General features: G+C 54.2%; 1 protein-coding gene across 1 annotated transcript in view; it reads left to right on the forward strand.

The window, feature by feature from the left end:
• Positions 1-20,263: 20,263 nt before the first annotated feature.
• The window catches only part of TMPRSS9 (transmembrane serine protease 9), a 28,384-nt gene continuing 23,629 nt past the window's right edge, over positions 20,264-25,018 (forward strand). Inside the window, exons 1-2 of the mRNA XM_039248015.1 lie at positions 20,264-21,127; positions 24,696-24,823. Of these exons, the coding sequence (XP_039103946.1) occupies positions 20,986-21,127; positions 24,696-24,823 (270 nt within the window). The 5' untranslated portion in view covers positions 20,264-20,985. The remainder of the gene's footprint in view (positions 21,128-24,695; positions 24,824-25,018) is intronic.

Here is a 25,018-nt window from a genome sequence, read left to right on the forward strand (position 1 = left end):
CCCCCCCCCCCCCATGGTGGGCCGTGCCTTTGTGAGGGCTGGCGTGTGGGCTAGTTGGCTCGGGGCCGTGAGGACTGCCGTGTGGTTCTTTCACGGAAGTCCCAGCGCTTCCTTGGTTTTCATGAGTCATTCATTCCATCAGCCTTCATTGAGCGCCTGCTGTGTGCCAGGCCCTCAATTCCCCCAGGGGACCCACCTGTGAGGCTCAGACCCCACTCTGCCCCAGGTGGCTGAGCCTGGGGAGGAGGGACAGCACATGGGTCCACACCTGCCTCTGTCTTCGGAGGCAGGTGTCCAGGAAGGGAGACCAGCATGGCTGCTGGGAGGGCCAGGAGCCAGGCAGGGGTCTCTGGCCCCATGGGGAAGGCACGGCCAGTGTCACCAGAAGGTTAGGGGGCAAGAGTCCTAGAAAGAGCCCAGCGGCTCCTGTCCTGGTGAGGGGAGAGCGGGAGGCCGCTCCCCACACAGCTGTCGTAGCTCAAGGCCAGGTGCAGCTGTGAGAAGAGCCCAGGTCTGGAGTCCTGGCTTACGTGCTGGAGCCGAGCGACCTGGGTCACATCACCACCCTCCCTCTGGGGCTGTAGTTGCCGCTTCTGCCCGTGGGTGTGACAGCTGCTTCTTTAGGACCTCCCTGCACGTGCTCAGAAAATGGGACCGTACTGCAGGCAGCCAGGGCCCGGAGGGATTGTCCTCCCTCTAGCACCATGCTTGGCTCCCCATGGCTTATAGCATTTCCCACAAAAGTCACCACTGAGGGCATGAAGACGTTGCCACCAATGGTAGTAAGACAGCTGGTCCCTGGAGACCGTTCAGAAAATGTCCCCAGAGCGTCCTGAGCAGAGACGATGGTTCTTACAAAGGGTGTTCCCTGGGCTGGTGCGGGAGGGGTAAGCAGGTGGCGAAGGCCAGGGTCCCAGCGTGGCTGCGGCAGGTGTGTCAAAGCTGAGGCCAAGCCCCTGTCCCAGCCTGGCCCTGAGCGACGCCGACCCTCCTCCTGACTGGCCCTTTCCCGACTGACGCCCACGGCATCAGGAACAAGGGGCCTGAGAAACTGCCTCGGCCTGGGGGGCCCGGGCTAGCACGAGCCCCTTAGGGAAAACCGGAATCTGAATAAAGTGCGGATGTTCGCTACTAATAATGTGTCACTGTTGGTTCATTTATTGTGACCACATGTCACTAACGGAGGAAACGGCGTAGAGTACATGGTGCTCTCCACAGCTTTTCCATAAACCTAAAACTAATGAAACCAAGTTGATTTTTTAAACTACAGTAGTTACTCACACAGACCTCCCCACCCCGGCCTGGCCCGGCCCCAGACTCACCTGCTCCCTTCACCTGAGCCGGAGGGGGAGGAGGGAGGCCGCACCCGCCTCGCAGCCCGGGTGCCCCAAGCCCCGCCCCGGCTCCCTGGTGCTGGCGACTCTGCTGGGCTGGCGCTGCGGGGGTGGTTGTGGCTCGGCGGCGTCTGTGCTCATCGGTGGGTGAGTCTGGGTCTCCGGAAGGGCTGGGGCGGCCCCTCTGTGTAGTGGCTCCCGGGGCGGCGACAGAGCCAGCTGGAAAGGCAGCGGGATGCCCCAGGTGGCGGGGATGAGGCCAGTCAGCCAGGAGCAGTTTCCCGCCCTCTGTCCCCGTTAAGCTGGAGCCTGGGCAGGAGGGGAGTGCGGGAGGGACCGGGGACAGAGGCGGTGACGGCTGCTGGGTGCCCGGCCCTCCGGTCAGCATCTGAGTTCCCTGGAAGTGACAAGGTACTCGGGCCACCTTGGGAAGGGTGTGATCCGAAGGCCTGACGTGGGAGGAGGGGTCTCACGGGTCTGGTTCTGTGTGGCAGGAGAGCTTCCCTGGCACCAGGGGCAGGTGGTCACCGGAGTTCTGCAGTCTGGTCAGAGGTGCACTTTGTTCCTGAAGTGGCCACATCTCAGGGTTCACAGGCTCCCTGGACCCCCCGGGAAGGCGTGGGCTTTGGGGGTCCATGTGTTCACGTCAAACACAAGCCTCGTTTGCGGAGGGAGAGCCTCTGGGAGCCTGCAGGGGAGTGGACTCGGGTTCCGTGTGCAGCCGCGCAGGACGCTGCCCCTGTAGACCCGGAGCCCACGCCACCTGCCTGCGGGCCTGGGCAGGTGTGCACATCTGTCACTGTGCCACCACGTGTGTGGTTGTGTGGCTGTATGGTCATGTGTGACCACGCGTGGTTGCATCCCTGGGTGTTTGCGGGTCAGCTGCGTGTGGCTGTGTCTGTGCCACTCAGTGTGTGACACACACCACGCGTGTGAGCCTGTGTATGTCTGTGTCGTGTTTGTGATTGCACTGGGAGATGGTGTCTGATCTTGCATGTGGTTTGCGAGGCATCGTGTGTGTGAACTCCCTCCTGGTCTCCTGGTCCGGTGGACGGGGATGGTGACCACCGCAGCTCGCACGGATCCAAGAGCCAGTCCCCAGGAGACGCAGTGGCTCACGGCCCTCGCACACCACACAAGACGTCAGACATAGGCTCTGATCCGGCCGCAGTGCATGGATCAAGGCCAGTGGGGCCCGCAGCCTGTTTTGGCTTTGAGCCCCATCCTTGATGAGCGCGTGTGTGGTCCCAAGTTCATCCGTGTGCAGAACAAGCTTGCAGGGTCCGCAGACTGTGTGCTGGGCGGTCTTTTGCTAAGGCTGGGAACTCCTCTTCCCGCCATCACAGCTGTGGGGGGGGGTGGGCAGTCTGAAGCCCCGGAGGAACCCGGGAGGGACGGGGCGGAGGCAGGTGCTTCTCTGACCGCGGCCAGGTGAGCCCTGCCCGTCCTGCAGAACAGAGGCAGAGGAAGCAGATGCCTGTGTCTGGGCCTCGTGGTCGTCTGTGTGGTACACGCAGGGTGCGTGGAGAGGGTGGGGCGGCCGTGCGACTCTTACTGAGGGGTGGGGCTGGTGCACCGGGAGCCGAGAACCCCATCTCCGAGGCTCACCTGCCTTACCAGGACCGTGGGGCCCTGGGGCGGCAGCAGCCCACTTCGTGCTAGAGAAGCCACCAGCAAAGCGGGGGACAACGCTGGGGCCGTAGGAACTGTGTGCATGAGAAGGAGGAGGGGGAGGAAGGCTGGCAGAGGAGGGAAGCTCTCCAAGCTCAGTTTCGTCATCTACAAACTGGTGCAGGCATGACCTTTCTGCTCGTGGCTGCTCCTCTCCTGCCATAAGCACACCTTGTCCACGTGAGCGGAGCCGGGACGCGGCTCTTCCCAGCTATGCATTTTAACATTCATGGCTCTAAAATTAATGCAAAGGATAACATACTCTGGGCCGTTGGCTCACACCTGGGCAAGGCTTTGTTTCTCCTACTTTACCTCAGTAATTAAAATCAGTGATTTTGGGGGGCACCTGGGTGCCTCAGTTCCGCAGAGCGTTGCAGTTCGGGTCAGGTCATGATCTCACGGTTTGTGAGAGTGAGCCCCGTGTCGGCCTCTCTGCTGTCAGCGTGGAGCCTGGAGCCGCTTCAGACCCTCTGTCTGCCCTCTCTGCCCTTTGCCCGCTTGCACTCTCTCTCTCAAAAATTAATTAGAGGCGCCTGGGTGGCTCAGTAGGTTAAGTGTCTGACTCTTGATTTCAGCTCAGGTCATGATCTCACTTCAGGAGTTCTAGCCCTGTGCTGGGTTCACCGCAAGGTGTCGGGGAGCCTGCTTGGGATTCTCTCGCTCTCCCTCTCTCTGCCCCTCCCCTGCTCATGCAGTGTCTCTCTCTCTCTCAAAGTAAACATTTCACAATTTAAAAAAAAAATAAGATAAAATTTAAAAACAGTAAGAAAATAAAATCAATAATCCGGGGACAACTTTACCTGCAGAGAAGACAGTGGGTCCCCACACACCTTGCAGCAGCTTCGTCTCATGTAACCGCAGCGCAGAGACGCAGATCAGAAAATGCACACGGCACAGCGCTCTCCGCCGACCTTGCTCGCTCTCCCTAGCCGTCCCACGAATGTACTCTTTCTGTTCTGGGCTCCAGTCCGAGAGCCCCCTGGCATTTAGGACCTGTATTAATCTTACTTTTAAAATTTTTATTTATCTATTTAACCTATTTTTGTAATGTTTATTTTTGAGAGAGACCGAGTACGAGTGGGAGAGGGGCAGAAAAAGCAAGAGAAGGAGACATAGAATCGGAAGCAGGATCCAGGCTCTGAGCTGTCAGCACAGAGCCTAACATGAGGCTCGAACTCACGACCCGCGAGATCATGACCTGTGCCGAAGTCAGACGCTTATCCAACTGAGCCACCCAGGTGCCCCTATTTTATTTATTTTGAGAGTGTTTGCACATGAGTAGGGGAGGGGCAGAGAGAGAGGGAGAGAGAATCCCAAGCAGGCTCCACACTGTCAGCACAGAGTCCAACTCCCGCCTCAAATCCACGAACCGTGAGATCATGACCTGAGCTGAAATCCATAGTCGGGACGCTCAACCGACTGAGCCACCCAGGCGCCCCGGACCTGTATTAATTTTAAATTGTACAAGTTGTAAGTGGCTGGAGGTTTGTTTTTCGAACTTCAAATCTTTATCCATTTTCCTGGGTATCGGCCGTGTTTATCAGCACTCCTGCGCGGCGCCCTGCAGAGTCCCCGGCTCCCCGTGCCTCCCGCGTGCTCCTGAAGCTAAGGCAACACACAATACCATCACTGCAAAGTTTTCTTACAAACACTTCTTCCCATGAAAACCTAACAAAAAGTTCACAGACAACAAGGAAAAAAGAGGCCGAGCTTATTAAATTTCCTGCAGGCTTGCTGAGCGATTTATTTCACGGGGCAGGGGCGGGGGGGGGGGGGGGGGGGGCTCCTGGCGAGGCCTGAGCCCGCGGAGCTGAGCTGCGGGAGAAACAGGAGAGGCTGGAGGGCGGACGAGAGGCCGGTGCAGCAGCAGGTCCCGGGCGGGACGGAAGTGGAGCCAGTGGCACGTCGGGTGAGGCGAAAGGCCGACTTTCACAGAGGGCAGGGGTGGGGGCAGGGGGGAAGCGGAGGCCATGTCAGGGTTTTGCCAGGGCGGGCAGCGGACCCCAGGGCTCTTTTGCCCTTGCAGACACTGGGTCAGCACCCCAAACGACTGGGCAAGGTGCCCTGGGGGTCAGGGGAGAGGCGCGGCGGGCACCCGGTCGCTGCAGAAAGGGTGAGGGGCCCGGGGAAGTGTGAAGAGAAGGGGCCAGAAAGGCCCCCAGTAGTAAAGTGTGGTGCTGGGGGGGCGGACAGAACACAGGACACCCATATGTAGGTCCGGAGCCTACGTATAAATGAGTGGTCGGCTGCCGTGTAGCAAAGTATTCCGGACGTTAACAGACAAAAACATCTCTTATGCCCGTGGCTGGCACGGCAGAGAGTGCGACCCTTGGTCTTGGAGTTGTGAGTTCAAGCCCCTCGGTGGGCGTAAGGTGTACTTAAAACAGCAAATGCTTATCAGTTAGCCACGCCACAGGTTCTGTGGGGTAGGACGTGGACGTGACTCGTCCAGGTGGCCAGGCTCGGGGTCTCCTGTGACGTCACAGTCAGGGTATCGGCGGGGCCAGAGGAAGCGCCTCTAGGGCTCTGCACGAGCAGCCGCACAGTAAGTGGCCCCCGAGACGATGGGGTGGCAGCCACGTGCTTTCGTGGCACTTTTGTGGCAGCCCTCTGGAGCCATGGTCCATCGCTGCGGCGCACTCAGTCCTGAGGAGTGATGTCCCAGCTGTGGCCATCGAGCTGTGCCTTCTGGGGCCGTGAGGCCACAGTGTGGGGTGAGAAGGCTGTTCTCTTTGTCAGGATTGGGTTAAAGAAGGAAGAGAATGTGCCAGTTTGTTCTTTCCCTGTTCAGCTTCTCCCAAAGGGACCCACGGAAGTCCAGGCTCAGCGCCATCCTGCAGTCTACTCCCAAGGGTGCAGACTGCACAATCCAGGAGAAAATGGATACAGCAGGGGGTGGTGGCATCTGCCATGGGGATACAGATAAGCACATCAGGCAGCAGGCACAGCAGATGCAAAGGCCCTGAGGCAGGATATGGCTTGCGTGTTTGGGGAGCAGTGGGGAGGCTCTGTGGCTCTAGCGAGGGAGGCAGGAGGAACAGCTGAGGACAGGCGGTGGAGGATGGGTGCGACTGGGGGTCCCAGGCATTCTGCCCTGAGTGAAAGCCATGGGGAGGACTGAGCAGAGGTGGGACAGGGCCTGAGTCAGGTTTTAGCTGCTGAGGATGGAAGCAGTCAGCCCTGTGACGAGGCCTGGGTGGTGCTGTTTAACCACAGCAGGTATGGCACAGGTGGGCCAATGCTAGGGATGTTCTGGGGGTGGGGGGGGGAGGCTGAGGAAACGTGTCACGCTGACCCCAGGAGATGTGCTCTCAGTGGTCGCAGGAGGTGCTGCCTGAGGCAGGGGGGCTGTGGGAAGCCACAGGGTCCAGTCTGGTGTGGGTCAGATCTGAGCAGCTTGCCAGCCATTGGGTTGTGGTCACCACAAGTTCGGTGGCTTGAAACAGCTTGAATACCTCCCAGTTTCTGTGGGTCAGGAGTCTGGACGTGGCTGAGCCGGGCCACCTGCTCAGGCTCACATGGGACCACGTTCTCAACTGAAGGCCAGACTGGGGAAGGACCCACCTTCCAAACTCCTTCAGCTCGTCAGGAGAGCACTGAGGGCCTGGCTTCGGCAGCCTGCCAGCTGGTGGCCACCTGCCACTCCTAAAGGCCACGTGGGTGTCTCCTACGTGGCCACATACTTCATCAAGCCAGTGAGGGGGTCGTTAACTCCGGTCTGCTAAGACAGGGTCTTACATAGTGCAATATACTCAGGACAGGGACGGCCCGTGGCCTCTGCTGCACTCCACTGGGTGGAAGCCAGTCATACACTCCCAGGGGGCCCGAGGCTGCCCAGGGGTGTGCACACCAGGAGGTGAGGGCCCCCAGGGTCACCTTGGGTCACCCAGCAGGAGGAGGTTCCAGTAGCCAGCTGGACCGGAGTCAGAATTCAGAAGAGGAGTCTGGCCAGGAGCTCGTAGAAATCAGGGATGTTATTAAAACCACAGACTGTGTGGCGTCAGGGGAGGAGGGCACCTGCCTCCAGGCGGACCACGAAAATATTCATTAAATCTTCTTGAAATGGCCTACGTTTTTAAATTTAAAAAATTTTTTAAAGAAAACATAGTCAATGCAACACAAATAGAAAACAAGAAAGGGACGCCTGGGTGGCTTAGTCAGCTCAGGTCATGATCTCGCGGGTTCTGAGATTGAGCCCCACGTCGGGCTCGCTGCTGTCAGGGCAGAGCCTGCTTTGGATCCCCTGTTCCCCCTCTCTCTCTGCTCATCCCCCACTTTCACGCTCTCTCTCTCAAAATAAACATTGAAGAAAAAAAAAAAAAACAAGAAAGAGGAAGTCACTGACCATAAACAAACACATGGGAAGAAAACCATACTGTTAAGTGCTGTTAAGTAGTTACTGCCCTTCGGGGCCCAGACGAGGCAAGGCAGGACACTCACCTCGGGACAAAATTTGAAGGACAACAAAACACTCAGAGACACGAGAAATAATGTTGCAGCGCAATCCTGAGGACATCAAATGAACGCAGAGGAATTCCTGATGAGCAAAAAGTTCAACGTTTTAAACAAAGACAGCACCCGACAGAGCTGGGAGGGGGGCGGGGAGAGAGGGGGCCGGGGACGGACACAGTCAAGTCCTGTCTTCGTGTGCGATGCTGGTATTTGGCTGCTTGTTTTGTCCGTGTTAATGTTTATATTTTAGAGTGTTGTGTATTTATCTTGACCTGAGGTTTCCGGGGCACCCTTGCACTTTGCCCCTGAGGCCAGACCCTCGATCCCTTCACCCTAGGCGCTGGGCTGCGTATTCTCCCTGAAGGCTGTGCACCCACAGCTCACGCCCTCTTTTTGAAAACAGTCACTGGCAAGAGTTAAGAGTGGCATTAGGGACATGTTGGCCCTAAGCCGAGGCTCTCGGCAGCATCGCTGGGAGGCTGGAAACAAGTTGCTCCAGACCCTTCCTGGTAGATGAAGACGGGGGGGCAGGTGACCAGATGTCCTGATTTCCAGGTCATAACTAGAACAGTCTCAAGTGACCTAAGGCAACTGGTCACCCCAAATGGGAGTGCTTGCTCAGTGTCACCCCATCATTGCTGAGCTGGGATGAGCGTCTGGCATTTCACCTCCCGCCTGGCCCAGAGAACGTCGGGACAGGGGTGTATGTATTCTTGAGCTGGACGCTGGTCAAGCCACAGGCTCAGCTTGGGGACACTGGTGTTCACAACTCGCAACTCGATTCTGGGTACTCTGTGCCTCTGTCATTATGTTCTGGAGACCCTGACTTTTCCTTCCCTCTGTCTTGGTGCACGGAACTGGTGTCGGTCCTTGAAGCTTCTACTGATCGTTCCCATAACCGGGGACAGCAAGTCTCTCCAATGGTCACTTCTCTTACTTTACAAGCACATGCCTTCTCTCGATGTGCCTCGGGTGTTCTCGCGCATCTCTGCAGCGTAGGTGGTAACTTATCCTCCTACGTTTCTTTCAAAAAAATAAACTGTGCCTCCTCCCGCCCAGGGCTTTCTCTTAGCTCAAGGTCACCATGTGAGCCAGCCATCCCCTTCTTGGGTTCTCTCTTGTTTCTCTTAATCGGCTATCTTCCCTCTTTGCACTCAGCTTTTGTTGTCCATTCTCTCCCACCCCGAATCTTTACAAAACAAAAAACAAAACAAAACAAAAAGCCAAAAATAAAACAAACTCTAGAAGATATTTTGTAGTCTGAGATTAAGGGCATGAAGGATCTTCTGGAACCTTCCATCCCTTTACCTCTCCCTAAGTAAACTGCCACTTGCCTGGGACAGGTTGTTTCCATTACGTCAGAATGAAAAGGGAAAGATGCATCTACACAGGCAGACTTTTTTTTTAGTCCCACATGAACTTTACATGTTGGTCCGAAGTCTACTTCAGTTTAGAAATACAGGTGTTTTGGGGCGCCTGGGTGGCTTAGTCGGTTAAGCGTCCGACTTTCGCTTAGGTCACGATCTCGCGGTTCGTGGGTTCGAGCCCCACGTCGGGCTCTGTGCTGACTGCCAGCCCAGAGCCTGGAGCCTGTTTCAGTCTGTGACTCCCTCTCTCTCTGACCCTCCCCTGCTCACGCTGTCTCTCTCTCTCCTAGAAATAAATAAACATTTAAAAAAAAAAAAAAGAAATACAGGTGTTTCGAGAAAGTTCGGTTTTATTTATTCATTTATTTTAAATGTTTTACTTATTTCTAGGAGAGAGAGAGACAGCGTGAGCAGGGGAGGGTCAGAGAGAGAGGGAGTCACAGACTGAAACAGGCTCCAGGCTCTGAGCTGGCAGTCAGCACAGAGCCCGACGCGGGGCTCGAACCCACGAACCGCGAGATCGTGACCTAAGCGAAAGTCGGACGCTTAACCGACTAAGCCACCCAGGTGCCCCAAGAAAGTTCAGTTTTAAATTGACTTGACTTTATGTCTGGAGACTGAGAATTCGCCCGTGATCAATCCAGCCTTCAGCTTCTGTTTCTCGGTGTTAACGTCACTAAGTGGAACACCCAGCGACCCAGAGAGGTTGCTACCTCGGAGGTCTTTAGGCAGCTTTTTGCAAATCTCATATCTGCATCCTGCCCATTTATTCATTAGTAAAATTGTCAGCTCTTCACTCAAGCAACAGATGCCTTGTCTGTGTCCCCTAACGTGCGTGCGTCCACGCCGTGCGTCCACGCCGTGCTTCACAGTCCCTTCCCAGCTGGGGAGCCCTGTTGCCTCCAAGCCTTTACTGCCTTCTACTCCACCCGTTACCGCGCCAGGACTGAACTCCTCTTTCTGGGATCCACACTCGCAAGGACAGGCACCAACTTCTGCTTCATCCATTCCTTCCTGATTTCTGTTAGCTATTTTTTTTTTATTGCGGTAAAGTACACACAACCTGAAATTCACCATCGTAACTGTCTCCAAGCACACAGCTCAGCGGCGTCAAGCACACGCACACTGTCGTGCAACCGCCCCCACCACTGTCTCCAGAACTTTCCATCTCCCCCTGAGACTCTGTCCCCATGAAGCACTTGACTCCCCACCCCCTGCCCCACCCCTGGCTCCCACCATCTACTGTCTCTGTGGACAGGACGCCTCTAGGGACCTCCTGTGGGTGGGGTCACGCAGGACGTGTCCTTCTGTGTCTGGCTTCTGTCACTGCGCACAGTGTCCTTGGGGTCCCTCCATGTTATAGCATATGTTAGGATTCCTCTGGGAGCAGAATAAACATGGAATGGCTAGGAGCAAGGCGTGGTCCATGATGAGCTGGGGAGGAGAGTCAGGTCAGGACTAAGACTTTGAACTTGGTAGTGAGGGTGGCAAAGGGCTACTGAAGGGCAGGGGAGTAGCACCATCATATTTGTACAGACCAGGGCCTCTCCCCCTTGGCTCTGTGGACATGGGGGCAGGCTGCTCTGCGGGGGCATTCTGGGCACTGAGAGAGGTTGAGCACCATCTCCGACTTCCACCCCCTCAATGCTACAAGTGCCCCTAGTCGTGACAGCCACAAACATCCCCAAACATCTGCCCTGTGTCCCCTGGAGGCAGAACCACCCTGGGTGAGATGCCCTGGTCTAGGCAGTTAGCTCTAATTGTATGAAAAACGGGTAGTCTGAGGCAGGCCTGGAGTCAGCAAGAACACCAGCAGCCCAGGGAAGGGGTGAAGGGGACCCCTGGAGAGGAGGGGGAGGGGGAGTGGCTGGATTTGGAGGTGACCAGCAAGGAGAGGAAGGAGGACGGAGAAGTGATGGAAGACTAGGGGGAGGGGCTGGCCTGGAGCACCCGCAGATGGGAGAGGGAGTCCCCAGGACTCCAGAGTGGGAAGAGTGAGCAGGTTTGCTGGGGTGGAACACATCCCACCTGGGACATGCTGAGCTGGATGCAGACGTGTCCAGGTGTCCATTCCCCCCTGAAGCTCCAGAAGACATGTGAACTGGAAACCTTTTTTTTTTTTTAGTTTATTTTTGAGAGAGACAGACAGAGACAGAGCATGAGTGGGAGAAGAGTAGAAAGGGGGAGACACAGATCCAAAGCAGGCTCCAGGCTCCGAGCTGTCAGTACAGAGCCCGATGCGGGGCTCAAACCCACAAACCGTGAGATCATGACCTGAGCTGAAGTCAGGTGCTTAACCGACTGAGCCCGCAGGCGCCCCATGAACTGAAAACTTCTACATGGGGCTTGCTGGAGGATAAATGATCATCGGTGTTGTGGACTCTCCTAGGGGCAGCACCAGAGAAGGGACCTGTGGAGGATGGGCTGGGAGAAGGCGGGGCAGACGGTGACGAGAAGGGCCTCTGCAACTTACAAATGGTTGATGTGCTTTGCTTTGCGGCTTACACGGTCCCATCAAGATTTCACCAGCAAAGGAGCCAGTTGGTGAGGACACAAAGCCCTACTGGAAGAGGAGATTGGGAGGGAGTTTCCTGACCACAGGCTGGTTGGGGCTGTGTGGCCACAAGTCTCCAAAGGCCTCGGGGGAGTAGGCGCCCCAATGTGTGGGGAGGTGACAACATGTGGAACTCTGAGAACCTGACATTGTGTTGCCTGTAGCACCTGTTTGTCTGAGCACAGGTGAAGAGGTGGGTGAAGAGCGTCTTCCTTAGCGTCCTTGTGGAAGTTACTGCTCTCTGTGTCGATGCTGTAATCTTGATCTTCTAAGAGACACAACCTTGTTCTGAACCAGTTCAAGCAAAGATTGGCTCCTCTGCCTGGACAGTCTAGAAGAAGACCTGGCCTCTGGCAAAGCTGGGTCACTCAGGTCCCTCTTTCTTGTCCCTTTAAGTGTTCCCCTGGCTGTATACCCACATCGGCCTGGTCTCTTCCTTCAAGCATCGATCTCCTCCTCCTTCCTGTTGGCAGTCAAGATGGCGGCCAATGGCCCCAAGCCTGCTGATGGTAGTTTAGGAGCCCCACTGGGAAAAATGCTTCCTATTATTATTAGTTGAACTGTATGAAATCGATCATATCTTGTTGTCTTTGGTCTAAAAAAGGGGCAATTTCATACAGCTGAAACTCAGGGAAGAAACTCAGCTGGCTTGCTTCAGTCACGTATAACCCTATGGGCCAATCACTGATGGGAGTGAAGAGGTGGGTACCATGATTGGCAGGCCCGGGTTCAGTGTGGACCTGGCACCAATGTGGGTGGGCATGAAAGTGGTGACGGGCAGGTCTGGTGGCCGGGTGGGTGGGGCAACATGACTGGGGTAAGCCTTCTCCAAAGAAAGTGATCTGGGGAGACAGAAATGATGTTGCCACCCCACATACCATAGGAGATGGGAACTAAAGGGACAAGGCCGATCACTGGCGACGATTAGGCCTGAAGGGGTTAATACCTTTCCGGGGGCCACAGACTACTGGCGTTAAATCTGGAACATGGAGTCTGGTCTTCTGATGACCAGCATTCCTCCCACCTGACTGCAGAGCACCATGGGGGAACGGCGGGTCCCATCTCCACGGTGTTTTTCCTACGAAGATGCCCAATGTCTTGAATCAACACTCAACCCTCTCTCCTGGGTCAGCACTGCCCACAAACGTCTTCTGTTAGGTTCCTGTTGCGGCTGTAACATTCTGGGCTTCCCAGGGCTAAACTGAGGCGTGGGCGGGGCCAGGTCCTCCTGGGGGAGGAGTGGGCGGGGCCGGGCCCTCCTGGGGGAGGAGTGGGCGGGGCCGGGTCCTCCTGGGGGGCGTGGGCGGGGCCGGGCCCTCCTGGGGGAGGAGTGGGCGGGGCCGGGCCCTCCTGGGGGAGGAGTGGGCGGGGCCGGGCCCTCCTGGGGGAGGAGTGGGCGGGGCCGGGTCCTCCTGGGGGAGGCGGTGGGCGGGGCCGGTCCCTCCTGGGGGGCGTGGGCGGGGCCGGGCCCTCCTGGGGGAGGAGTGGGCGGGGCCGGGCCCTCCTGGGGGGCGTGGGCGGGGCCGGGTCCTCCTGTGGGCCCCACGGAGACCCTGCTCCTGCCTCTTCCAGCCTCCAGAGGCGCAGCATCCTTGGCCAGTGGCCCGTCTTCCATCCTCACGGCCAGCAGCACACAGTGTGCCCATCTCTCTGCCTCCCTCTCATGAGGACCTCGTGAGGATGCTACACCTGCCAAGGATCAGGGTCACCCCTGCCCTAGGGGCCTTGATTTGCCTCCCCCCCCCCCGCAGAGTCCCTTTAAGTGCGAGGTAACATATCCAAGGCCCTGGGGACTAGGACATGGACCTCTTTGGAGCCATTACTGCACCTACCACAGGGTCTAAGCAAAATGCCGTTTCTGTGGAAGCGCCCAGACACACAGATTGTTCGGACCAAACAGTCACTGCCTTTTCTGAGCCTTGCTTGGTTCAAAGGCAGATTTTGTAGTCTGATTTTTATCTCCGCCATGCCTGCCAACTGCCGGATGAGGTTTCTCTGCCCTTGGAGGAGGCCGCGTGGGGGTCGAGCCGGGGCGTGAAGGCACTGGTGCGGGTCCAGCCCAGGCTTCAGCGGGACTCAGAGGCCCAGCCAGCAGGCGGCCGGCTTCTCCTGAGTTTCCTTGTTTGTTCGCAGAATCTGGCTTCTGGCTCTCCACATTCTGGTGTTTCTGCATCAACTGTCCCGCTGTTCCCTATGGTTACTGGCTTCCTCCTCACCTCCTCCAGCTGTCCGCCTCCTGTTCCAGTTTGTGGCCTATGTGCCTCCTCACTCGCTCCCTCTCTCTCCTGATCCCTGTCCTCCCTTCTTCCCTTCCCTCCCTCCTTTCTTTTTTCTTCCTCCTCCCTCCCTCCCTTCCTCTCCTTCAGTAAAACACACAAGACACCTTAACATGTCTAAGTGCACAGTTCACTGACATTAGGCACATTCACGTTGTTTTGTATGTTGTGTGCCACCCCCACCATGTCTCCAGAACTTTCCATCTTCCAAACTGAGACTCTGTCCCCATGAAACACTGACCCCCCACCCCCTGCCCTTCTCCCACCATCTACTCTCTGTCTCTGTGGATGGGACTCCTCTGGGGATCCCCTGTGAGTGGGGTCACGCAGGATGTGTCCTTCTGTGTCTGGCTTCTGTCACTGCACAGTGTCTCCCGGGTCCATCCACATGGTGGCAGGCAGGATATCCTTCCCCCCCCCCTTTTTTTTTTTAAGTTTTTAACGTTTATTCATTTTTGAGAGACAAAGAGAGACACAGTGTGAGTGGGGGAGGGGGAGAGAGAGAGGGAGACACAAACTCTGAAGCAGCCTCCAGGCTCTGAGCTGTCCGCACAGAGGCCGATGCGGGGCTCGAACCCACAAACCATGAGATCATGACCTGAGCCAAAGTCAGACACCTAACTGGCTGAGCCACCCAGGAGCCCTTCCTTCCTTTCTAAGGCTGAATAAGAATATTCCAACATGTGGGTGGGCACATTGTGTTTGTCCTTGACCCACCTACAGACACTTGGGGTGTTTCCACCTCTTGGCCCTTGTGGATGCTGCTGCTGTGAACACAGGTGGATTAGAGCCTCACGACCCCACTTTCAAGTTCTTCGGGTGCATACCTAGGAATGGAACTGCTGGGTCCTGTGGTCTTTCTATGTGATAATTTTATATAATTCATATGGTAACTGTATTTCATTGTCTTTGCCACCAAGCTGTTTTCCACAGCAGCTGCCTCATTTTCCATTCCCACCAGCCGTGCACAAGTCTTCAGACTTCACATCCTTGCCAACTCTTGTTACTGTCTGTAACTTTTGATGACAGCCACCCTAATGGGTGTGATCTCTCTCTTTAACTCTTCCTCTGTGAGAAGTGAACTGCCAGCTATAAGGTCAGAGGTTGAGGCTGCCCATACAGCTGACACCACGTGAGTTCAGAGGGGATCAGGAGTGAACTATGTCCCCCCAGATTTTGTATGCTGAAGTCCTAACCCCCAACACAAGGGACCGTAGGACACAGACATGCACACGGGGAGAAGGGCTTGTGAAGATGGAGGCAGAGATGCGGGGATGCTTCTACAGGCCGAGGGCCACCAGGACTGCCGGTCACAGCAGAACCTAGGAGCCTGGGGCAGGTTCTGCCTCACGGCCTCAAAAGGAACCGGTTGGGGAGTACTTCTTGGGCCATCGGTACATAGAAGGGGCCTTGCTCAGGACAATACGACCCAAAATGTGGCCTTCTCTTCCAAGGACGCCAGGGTTCCGGCAGCTGACCTCAGTGCAGTGGATGCTGTGTGTGGGTTGGGGCCGGCAATGCGTGTTTTCCAGGCTGGATCAATCAGACTCTGGTGACCATAGCATCTCAGCTGGTGCCCATCCAGCTGTCTGGCTTGATGTAACACAGACGGTGACACTGTAAGGATGGCTTGGGGTGCATCGGGTATGTTGACATCAAGCAAATTCACTACCATTCAGTTCTAAATATTTTCTTTAATTAGCTCAATTTCTTCTTGGAATCATTAGTTCTCTAGAAATAACTTTAGACTTTTCAACCCTGATTTTGTTATTTCCTAATTTAATTGCACTGCCGTGAAACATGGCACTGAGTGTAGTTTTTGGATTTTGTGGAGAGTTGCTTTGTGGTTAAATGCATGATTGGTTTTTGTAAATATTTTGTATTATGCCTGAAAAAGTATGTTTATTCTCAGTATAGGGAATATAGATCTACTAAGTAAACTTGTCTCGTGTTTAATTTTGTTATTAGGTACATAAGAGCTTACAATTTTTCTCTTCCATCTTGTGCCTTTTTGCAGTTTACAAGAGACCACCTAAAACATCTAGCCGGCTTTTTAAAAAATCTAACCTCACAAATTCTTTTTTTTTTTCTCATTTTTAAATGTTTTTTATTTATTTCTAAGAGAGGGAGAGAGAGAGAGCGTGAGCAGGGAAGGGTCAGAGAGAGGGAGACACAGAATCTGAAGCAGGCTCCAGGCTCTGAGGTAGCTGTCAGCACAGAGCCCGACGCGGGGCTCAAACCCATGAACCGCGAGATCATGACCTGAGCCAAAGCCGGATGCTCAACCAACTGAGCCACCCAGGCGCCCCTAACCTCACAAATTCTTTTAAAGTAAATTTTTGTTGGGGCGCCTGGGTGGCTTAGTCGGTTAAGCATCCGACTTTCGCTCAGGTCATGATCTCGCGGTTCGTGGGTTCGAGCCCCGCGTCGGGCTCTGTGCTGACTGCCAGCTCAGAGCCTGGAGCCTGTTTCAGTCTGTGACTCCCTCTCTCTCTGACCCTCCCCCGCTCACGCTGTCTCTCTCTCCCAGAAATAAAAAAAAATTAAAAAAAATTAAAAAAAACATTAAATTTTTGCTTTTTTTTCTTTCTTTCTCTGCCTTCCTTCCTTTCTCCTGCATTTACATATTTTTCACTCTACTTTTTGGAAGCTACCCATTTCAGTTCTATTATCAAAGTTGGTCTTAAAATTTTTTCCTTGCACGTTTCACTTGACAAGTTCTGAAATTAATCACTAATCTTTTCCTCTGACCCTCAGAGTCTTTCAACTACACTCATGCCTCCATCTTATAGTTTGTTCAGCCTTGGTATCTGTGTACCCCAACTCAGTCAGTATTATCATTTTATAGACATAGTGCTTTTCAGATGCTTCTCCATGTTTACCAGTTTCTGGTGCTTCCTGCATTTCACCTCTTTCTTCCAAATCCAACTTTATTCTTCCTCAGTCTGTCCGTTAGTAGCATTTCAGTGTTAGTGCTCAGCTTCTCAGTCTTCCTGCAAAGGTCTACATTTCAGTCTCTACCCTGACCAAGTGGGTTTAGTTTTTTTTTTTTTTAATATTTTTTATTTATTTCTAGGAGAGAGAGATAGACAGCGTGAGCAGGGGAGGGTCAGAGAGAGAGGGAGTCACAGACTGAAACAGGCTCTAGGCTCTGAGCTGGCAGTCAGCACAGAGCCCGACGCGGGGCTTGAACCCACGACCCGCGAGATCATGACCTAAGCGAAAGTCGGACGCTTAACCGACTAAGCCACCCAGGCGCCCCTGACCAAGTGGGTTTAGATATACAATTGTTGATGGACATCTATTTCCACCTAACACTGAAAATATTATTCCCTAACCTCAGGTTTCTATTCTGTTGAGAAATTTGTTGCTCTTAACCAGCATTCCTTCAAAGGTGGCAGGTCTTTACTTTCTGGTTACTCCTGTAATCTTCTCTTTGTTTTTATTCTGTGGATTTACTCTGAGGATCTGTTTTATCTGTCATACTTGGCATTGTGCCTTCCAAGTCTGAGGATTCAGGTCTTCCAGCACTGCTGGAAAGTTCCCAGCTAATTTCTCTTCTAAGATGGCCTCTGGCATTTGTCTAATCTCTCCTCAAACTCCAGTGAAATATGCACCTGCTTATCCCCATGCACACCTCAGATCACCCCTCCTCATGATTTCTGTGGTAGACAGAATTCTAAAAGGTTCCTAAGATTTCAAGCACACACGTCCTGTATAAGCCCTTCCCTCTGAGTGTGAAGACCCACTGAATACAATGCCATGGTCACTGCCTTGATTAAGTCACATTCGATGAGCAAGGTGTCAGGACGTAGCTCCCACTGTCGCCTTACACACTGTAAGACTCCATCCTAGCAGGGCGCCTGGGTGGTTCAGTCAGTTAAGTATCTGACTTTTGGTTTCGGCTCAGGTCATGATCTCATGCTTCAGGAGTTTGAGCCCTGCATCAGGCTCTGCGCTGACAGTGCGGAGCCTGCTTCAGATCCTCCCTATCCTTCTCTTTCTGCCCCTCTCCTGCTCTCTCTCTCTCTCAAATAAACTTTAAAAAAAAAAAAAAAAGACTCCATCCTAGAACACTGCAGTGAATTTCTCCCGCTGACCTTGACAACGTGGCTACTGTGTTGTGTCAAGGGCCTGTGAGCTAAGAGCAGTGCCTGACCAACAGCTGGCAGGGATATGGGGGCCTCAGCCCCACAACTGCAAGGAAACAAATTCTGGCAACAATAGGGAGCTCAGAAGTGGATCCTTCCCCAGCTGAGCCTCCAGATGAGAATGCAGCCCAGCTAACACCTGGCTAACAGCCTCTTGAGACCCTGAGCAGAGGACTCAGCTAAAACCTGCTAGAATCCCAGCCACAGAAGCCACAAGAGGATAACTGTGCATTGTTCTAAGCTGCTATGTCAGTGGTAATGTGCTGAGCAGCCACAGCTGACTGACACACTTTCTCTACATTGGCCCTTCCTTTCCCCCAGGAAAAGGAAAGTGGGCTTTGCACACTTTGTCCTTACTGTGTGGAAATCTGTTCCTTCCGTGGGCACTTACTGAATTCATGCTTATCCTTCAGAAACCAGATAATGCACCCCTCCTCCAAGAAGCTCTTCCTGAGCCCCTAGTCCTGATCAAAGCTCCTTTTTACACAGACTCAAAGCACCACGGATACGTCTTTATTTTCAAGCCTTAATTGTAGCTGTAATTTTAATTTATCTGGGGCTCTGCCACTATGATTTCAGCTCTCTGAGCTCAGGGAATCTCATCAGCCTCATTCAGGGCTGGGTACTCAGCACAGAGCATCCAGGCCTGGCCTGTCATAAATATCAGACAGACAGAAAGCTGAATGAATAGTGCTTCTATATTCGATGCTAAATAGCATTGGGTCCCTTCTGTGTCCTAATGACAGTGATGACAAGACAATTCGGAGAACACAGGAATCCTTAGAAAACCCACAGGCTTGGGGGTAGCAGGGGCAGCTAGGGCTGAATGAATATAGTGTGTGTGTTTGGTTGGGGGGGGTGGGGCGTGTCAATGAGCTCATATACTAAACTTGAGTTTCCAGCCCTAATCACAGAGGTGAATCTTGGTGTCTTTGTCCCTAAAACATTTCATCAAGTGATTCTTAGAGATTCCCTGGCTCCTCAGAAGGCAATTCAGCTCAAGTGTGAGAATAAAGGGGTAAGTGTTACACAGCCTCGCTCCCCACCACCCCCGCACATCTCCCCTTTCTCCCCAGCTCCAGATGGTGGCGGTGAGACATGGAGTGGCCATTCCCAGCAGGGACACACTCCCTCGAGGACAGAGTATTTTGGCTGGGCCCTAGCACAGGGTTCCAGCCTTAACAATAAACATGTAGCACAATCAGATAAACCTGAATTTCAAACCAACACCACTTTTTTTTTTTTTTTGGCATAAGTACATCCCAAATGTTGCACAAGGCACGTTAGGGCCTATATTGGTCAGGATTCTCCGGAGAAACACAGCCAATGTGAAGGAGAGCAGGAAGTATTTTAATGAATTGGCTCACAGGACTGTGGAGGTCGGCAAGTCCAAAATCCACAGGGCAGAGCTGACGCTGCAGCGGAGTCCCCAAGGCTGCCTGGAGGCAGCATTCCTGGTCCCTGAAAGCCTTCAACTGATTGCATGTGGCCCACCCACAAAAGGGAGGGTCACCTGCTCTATTCAACGTCTACTAACTAGAAAGGTAATTACATGTAAGAATAACCTTCACGGCAACTTCTGGCATAACGTTTGCCCCCTCAACCGGGCACCACGACACAACCAAGAAGACACATAAAATTAGCCAAGCCAGCGACACACTCGTGCTACAAAAGCAGGATTTGTTCATCTGAAATTCAAACACATCTGGGCGCCCACTGTTTTTCCTGACACCCAGGCCTGCCGTTGGTGTCCAGAGACCCTCTTCCCCCAAAGCAGCCCTGTGACCCTCGGGAGGCACGGGCCGTGGGCTCCCTGGCCCCCTCCCCGAGCCCGGCGCTGAGCCGGGGCGGGTGCAGGCGCTGCGCGGACCAGGAGCCCCTGCTCACAGCGTCCCTGGAGGGAAAGGCCGCCCCCCGGCCCCCGCCCGGCCTACCTGGCGGGAGGAAGCCGACGGACGCCCCTGCCCTGGAGAAGGCGGGAGACACGCAGACACTGCACGTCACGGAGACACCCTCGAGCTCCCGTGCGGCTGCCTTACAAGAAAGTCTCGCGCGGCCTCGGCGGCGTTTCTCGCGAGACTACAATCAACGCCGTGTGGGACCTACGCGGGATCTCTTGCGAGACGGGGATCGACGGGTGGCCTCGCGCGACCTCAGCTTGGGTCTCTCGCGGGACTAGGACCACAGAATGGCCTCACGGGGCCTGGTCTCCGGTCTCTCGCGAGGTTTCTCTCGAAGGACTACGATCAAGTCCCGGCCTCGTGGGGCCTGGGCTCCAGTCTCTCGCGAGACCCGGACGAAGGGGCGGCTGGACGCGTGAACGCAGGAGCGCACGGCTGCCGGTTGCTCTCTCAGAGCCGAGGCCGTCGAGGGGAGAAGCACCCGGCGTACTGTCAGCGGAGGGCTGGCAGAGGCCTGTTCCCCTGCCGGGGATGCTGGTGGCCGCGGACGCCCTTGGAGAGTTCAGGGCCACGAAGGGCGGCGCGGGCGCGCGAGCTAGCGCTCGTCCAGGCTCCAGCCTCTTCGCTCTGCGTCCGCGTATTCTGTGCCGACGGGCTGAGCGGCGGCCCGGAGACTCGTTTTAATCCCAGAGCCTGGAATGAGTCACCTCACGTGGCAGAGGGGACCTTGTCAAGGCCCCTGAGGCAGGGGTGACTCTGAAGTTCCCCGGGGCCCAGCATCCCCACAAGGGTCTCACGAGAGGGAGGTAGAGACGGGCGGACGCCGCGCTGCTGGCCGTGAGGATGGAGGAGGGGCCGCGGGCCGAGGCGCCTCTGGAAGCCGGAAAAGGAGGGAGACGGGGCTCCCTGGGGCCCGGGGGAACCGGCTCTGCCCACACCTGGTGTCAGGACTTCTGAGCCCAGAACTGCTTAGTAATAAATCTGGGTTCCTCTCCAGCACTAGGTTTGCAGTGATTTGTTAAACGGCTACCGGGAAGTCACGCATCCCTGTTGGCAGTGGACCCCAGGGACCCTGGGAGCGCGCATGCACAGGCCCCGCCAGCAATCACGCTGGACCACATTTTATGACTTTAAGACAGGCACCTAGGGCACTGTTGGAGGCTGCCGAGTCTGCAGAGTAAAACTCTCGCTTAGGGGAAGAGAAGCCTCCTCCAGCCCTGACCCTGTTTTTCGCCCTTTCTTGCTGGCATCCAGGTCGCCTCCCCAGTGTCTAGGAGCCATGGAGCCCACCGTTGGTGACTTACAGCTTGTGCCTGGGGCAGCAAAGGAAGTCCCTGCCCCCTACGTCTCATGCTGCCGCGTGGCCCTCTGCACTGTCGTGGCCACCAGCATCGTCATGGTCACCCTTGGGGTCCTCATGGGTAAGTGGCTGCGGGCTTGCATGGGTTCACACACTGCACAACTCGCACAAAGATGCTTAGAAGTGGCTCAGTTGTATCCACGTTATGATCCCAGAGCCAAAGGGTTGGTCATGCAAGCGTGGAATTGAAGGCAGGCCAGGAGCCTGGGGGCCTGGTGTGCACCTGGACCTGGTGGTGGTCTGGGGTCGGTGGGTGCATGGGGGGGGGGGGGGCTAGGCACTGCATATTCATGTTTCCCATGGACCGGGCTTTCCAAGAAAGTTTTCACACTAGGGTGAAAATGGAATCGAACAGCAAAATGTACTCTCTTAAATTTTAAGAAATTTGAAAAGTACTGAAAAGTATAAGAAATCATGGTTTATGCTCCTACACTCCAAGGTGGCCCCCATTTCATATTTTCTTTCAGTAGATGGTCATATTACTTAGAGCGAAACGTACAAAATTATGATCTCTATACGATGTGGAGCTGCAGTTACACAAATAAACAGAGGAAGCTCTTTTTATGTTTCAGTAGAATGATCTAGAGATGCCTACATTTGAAAAAGAAGAGAGAGGTGCCGAATAGTAAGAAAGAACATGTTTGCCTGTGTGTGTCTGTTGTTCTCTGGAAGGGAGTTTCAGAGCCTAACTGACTGGTTACCTCTGGGGAGGACACGGGAGGGAGATTTGTCTCCAGATGCCCTTTGGTGGCTTTTGATTCTGAACCACATGGATCCATTACACCTGTACAGTGTTGTCTTTTTGTGAGGTATGAAGCCAGTCACACAGCCGACTGCAGCCTGCACTGGTTTTCCATGTGCCATCTCTGTGGCAGCAGCCACCATGAGTTGTTTACGGTGCAGCAGGTACGCGCGCGGGCACGCACACACACGTGGGTAATGCCCAGTGCTGTTTCGGGAGAACTTGTGAGTCAGCGGAGTCTGCAGACCCTTTAGGAGCTTGCCTTTTTCCTTCCTCATTTGTCCTAGATTCTTCCCAGTGTTCGTGTGGGGAGTTTAGGTGGATGGTCCCCGTGAGACCGGGAGCCATTTTCTCCCTCCCCACTACAGACAGTGCTCAGTGTTGCCTGCCTCTGTGCTACCGGGGCTGACGGCCCTGAGCCCTGCAGGCTTCTTAGGGTTAAATCAGTTAACATTAGGGGCGCCTTGGTGGCTCGTCAGTTAAGCATCCTTCTCCTGATCTCAGCTCAAGTCATGACCTTGGGGTCTGGAGGTCAAGCCCCACGTTGGGCTCTGTGCTGGCGGAAGCCTACTTAAACATCTCCAACAAACAAAATCATTTAACGTTATGTAAATTTAAAAGTCAGTCCCGTTTCTCCACCAGCCACATTTAGTGGGCGTCTCATGGATACTGCACTGGACAGTGTGGATCTGGAACATTCTGTCATCTCAGGAATGTTCTGCTGGACAGCAATGCTCTGGAACAGGTTTATTATGAGATGTTAAGCTTCCTACAGTTTTATTTGGGGATGTGAAGGTCACCTTTTCATGGAAAAAGAAATAATGATAGAAAGGGGAAGTTTTAGGGAAAATGTTCTCATGTGACAAGAACAGTAAGCTAGCAATGTTATGTGGTTTCCCTGATTCTTATGTGTAGTACAGATATGTTATGTGTTTTGTATGTATATTTGTGGAGCATCTGGAATAGTTCACGGCCTAGTGTGTCTGACAGAGGCCCCCTAGTGGTTGTGGGAATCAAATGAAGGAAAATGTGTGCTGTGTGAGCGGGTGGATGTGTGAGTGTGCTGTGTACATGTGTGTGGCTGTATGTGTGTGAGCGCATCTGTGTCCTTGCATTAGGGAGAGGCAGGGGCCAGGGTTTCACACCTGCGTTCTGGAAGCACAGATACATTTTGGGAACAACATAAATATAATTCCCATCAGGACCCCTGAAACTAAGGAAGGCTTTAAGAAGCACTTTACAATTTTTAAAAAATTTTCTTTAAAGTTCAAATGTACCCCCTTCCCACACAGCTCCAAATGTTAGTTGGTGGTTAGCCTTCAGGGAAGTGGGGGTTGGGCGTGTGGACCTCTGTGCTGTTCTGCAGCTTCCTGCAAGTCTGTCGTTTCTGAGGGAAAATAGAAAGGCTTGCTTGGTTGGGGTACAGAGCACAGGAACATCACAACAACACTGCAGGATGCTCGTTTCTCTTTAGTTTCTCAGATGAGAAAACCAGTTGCCTTTGGAATTGGCTTAGAATATATATCCTACCGTATTAGTAAACAAATATCTACGTATTTATCTAGGCGAACATTCTTTCACAATAAATAGAATTGGTATCCAGCTGTTGTGGTTTATGTGGCTACTACCTTCATTTTTTTATATTGCAGTTATCACTTTTTACTATAAAGTGTGTCATTTTGTGAGTTCTGACACATTCATGACAAACCCATGTTTTCACATTTTAGAATGCTGTTGTGTTATTCTGAAACTTTGTAGTGACTGTTACTCTTTGCTATCGTGTACTTTTGTCTATATTTAAGATTTTAAGTAATCTACATCCAACACGGGGCTTGAACTCACAACCCCGAGATGAGGAGTCACGTACTGCACTGAGCCAGCCAGGCACCCCTCTCACGTACTTTTTGAAATTGAAGTAAGGGTGGTGGTTCAGTAGGTTAAGCATCCAACTTCGGCTCAGTTCATGATCTCCCAGTTTGTGAGTTCGAGCCCTGCATCGGGCTCTGTGCTGACAGTTCAATGGCTGGAGCCTACTTCAGAGTCTGTGTCTCCCTCTCTCTTGCCCTTCCCCACTCATGCTCTGTCTCTCTCTCAAAAATAACTAAACATTAAAAAAAAAAAAAGAAATAAAATGAAATCAAAGTAGAGCGGATATGCCATTGGGGCTGTTGGACTGGTGGTGGGTGCACAGCATAGTGATGAAACAGCCCTCTAGGTTATCCTGTGCTCACCGTGAGCATGGCTGCCGTCGGCCATTGGGACATCACTGGCTGGGCTCCTGGCGCTGTGCCACCCTGTCCTCTGCACCCCTCTGCCCTCCCTGCTCCGCCCCTCTGGCACCCATTGATTTGTTCTCTGTATTGATGTGTCTGAGTCTTTGTTATCATGTGCTTTTGGCACCGTGTTTCCAACAATTGGAAACCCCTGTTTTTTCGGAGGGTGGCATCATGGGGCTGTGGTCTGAGGGTCCTGGTGCCTCCCAGCTGTGGTCACGCACCTGTGGCATTTGGTGCGTGGGGGAGGGAAGTGGAGGGAGGGTCTCCTGAGACCATTTCAGCCATTTTTTGTTGAGGCCCACTTCAGGCCCTGAGCCAGGCACACCTGGAGAGCCGGTTGGGAGCAAGAGCTAGCCCTGTCCTCAGGAAACCTCGGGATGGTTGGGGACCTCAGGTGGGTGCCCATAGAGTCCCATCACCGAATGGAGACCCGTGTGAGAGGTGAAGGGGGGCACTGTTGGTGATCATTCAGGGTGCCCCGCCACCCTGGCACTCGGCCCACCCCCCGCTAGGGTGACGGGCTCTGGGTGGCTGGGGGCCTTTGAGGCTGACTTCACTGCACCCTGACCCCGAACTTGGGCTCTCTCACGGGGCCCTGGTCTTGTCCGCAGCCTCCCTCTCTACACAGGGTGTTGACGTGGAGCACACGGCGGAGCTGCAAGGGGTCCGCTATGCCCACAGCTTGCAGCACAAGGCCTCGGACTACTACCGCACCCTGACGCCCGCTCTGGAAAGACTGGTGAGGGCAGCCAGGGGCTGCGAGCGGGCGAGCAGAGCAGGGGCGAAGCCCAAGCATGCGCTGAGGCAGGAAAGAGGGCATGTGGGGCGGAGAGGACGAGGCTGTCGTGGCCAGTGCTGGTGGCCCCTGGAATGTAGGACAGTGTGGCATCTGTGGGGACTGACCTCTGCTGGCTCATCGGCACTTCTAAAGGTT

The sequence above is a fragment of the Hyaena hyaena genome, unplaced genomic scaffold (genome assembly GCF_003009895.1).
Source record: "Hyaena hyaena isolate Hyena2069 unplaced genomic scaffold, ASM300989v1 scaffold_302, whole genome shotgun sequence".
In the NCBI taxonomy this organism is placed as follows: Eukaryota; Metazoa; Chordata; class Mammalia; order Carnivora; family Hyaenidae; genus Hyaena; species Hyaena hyaena.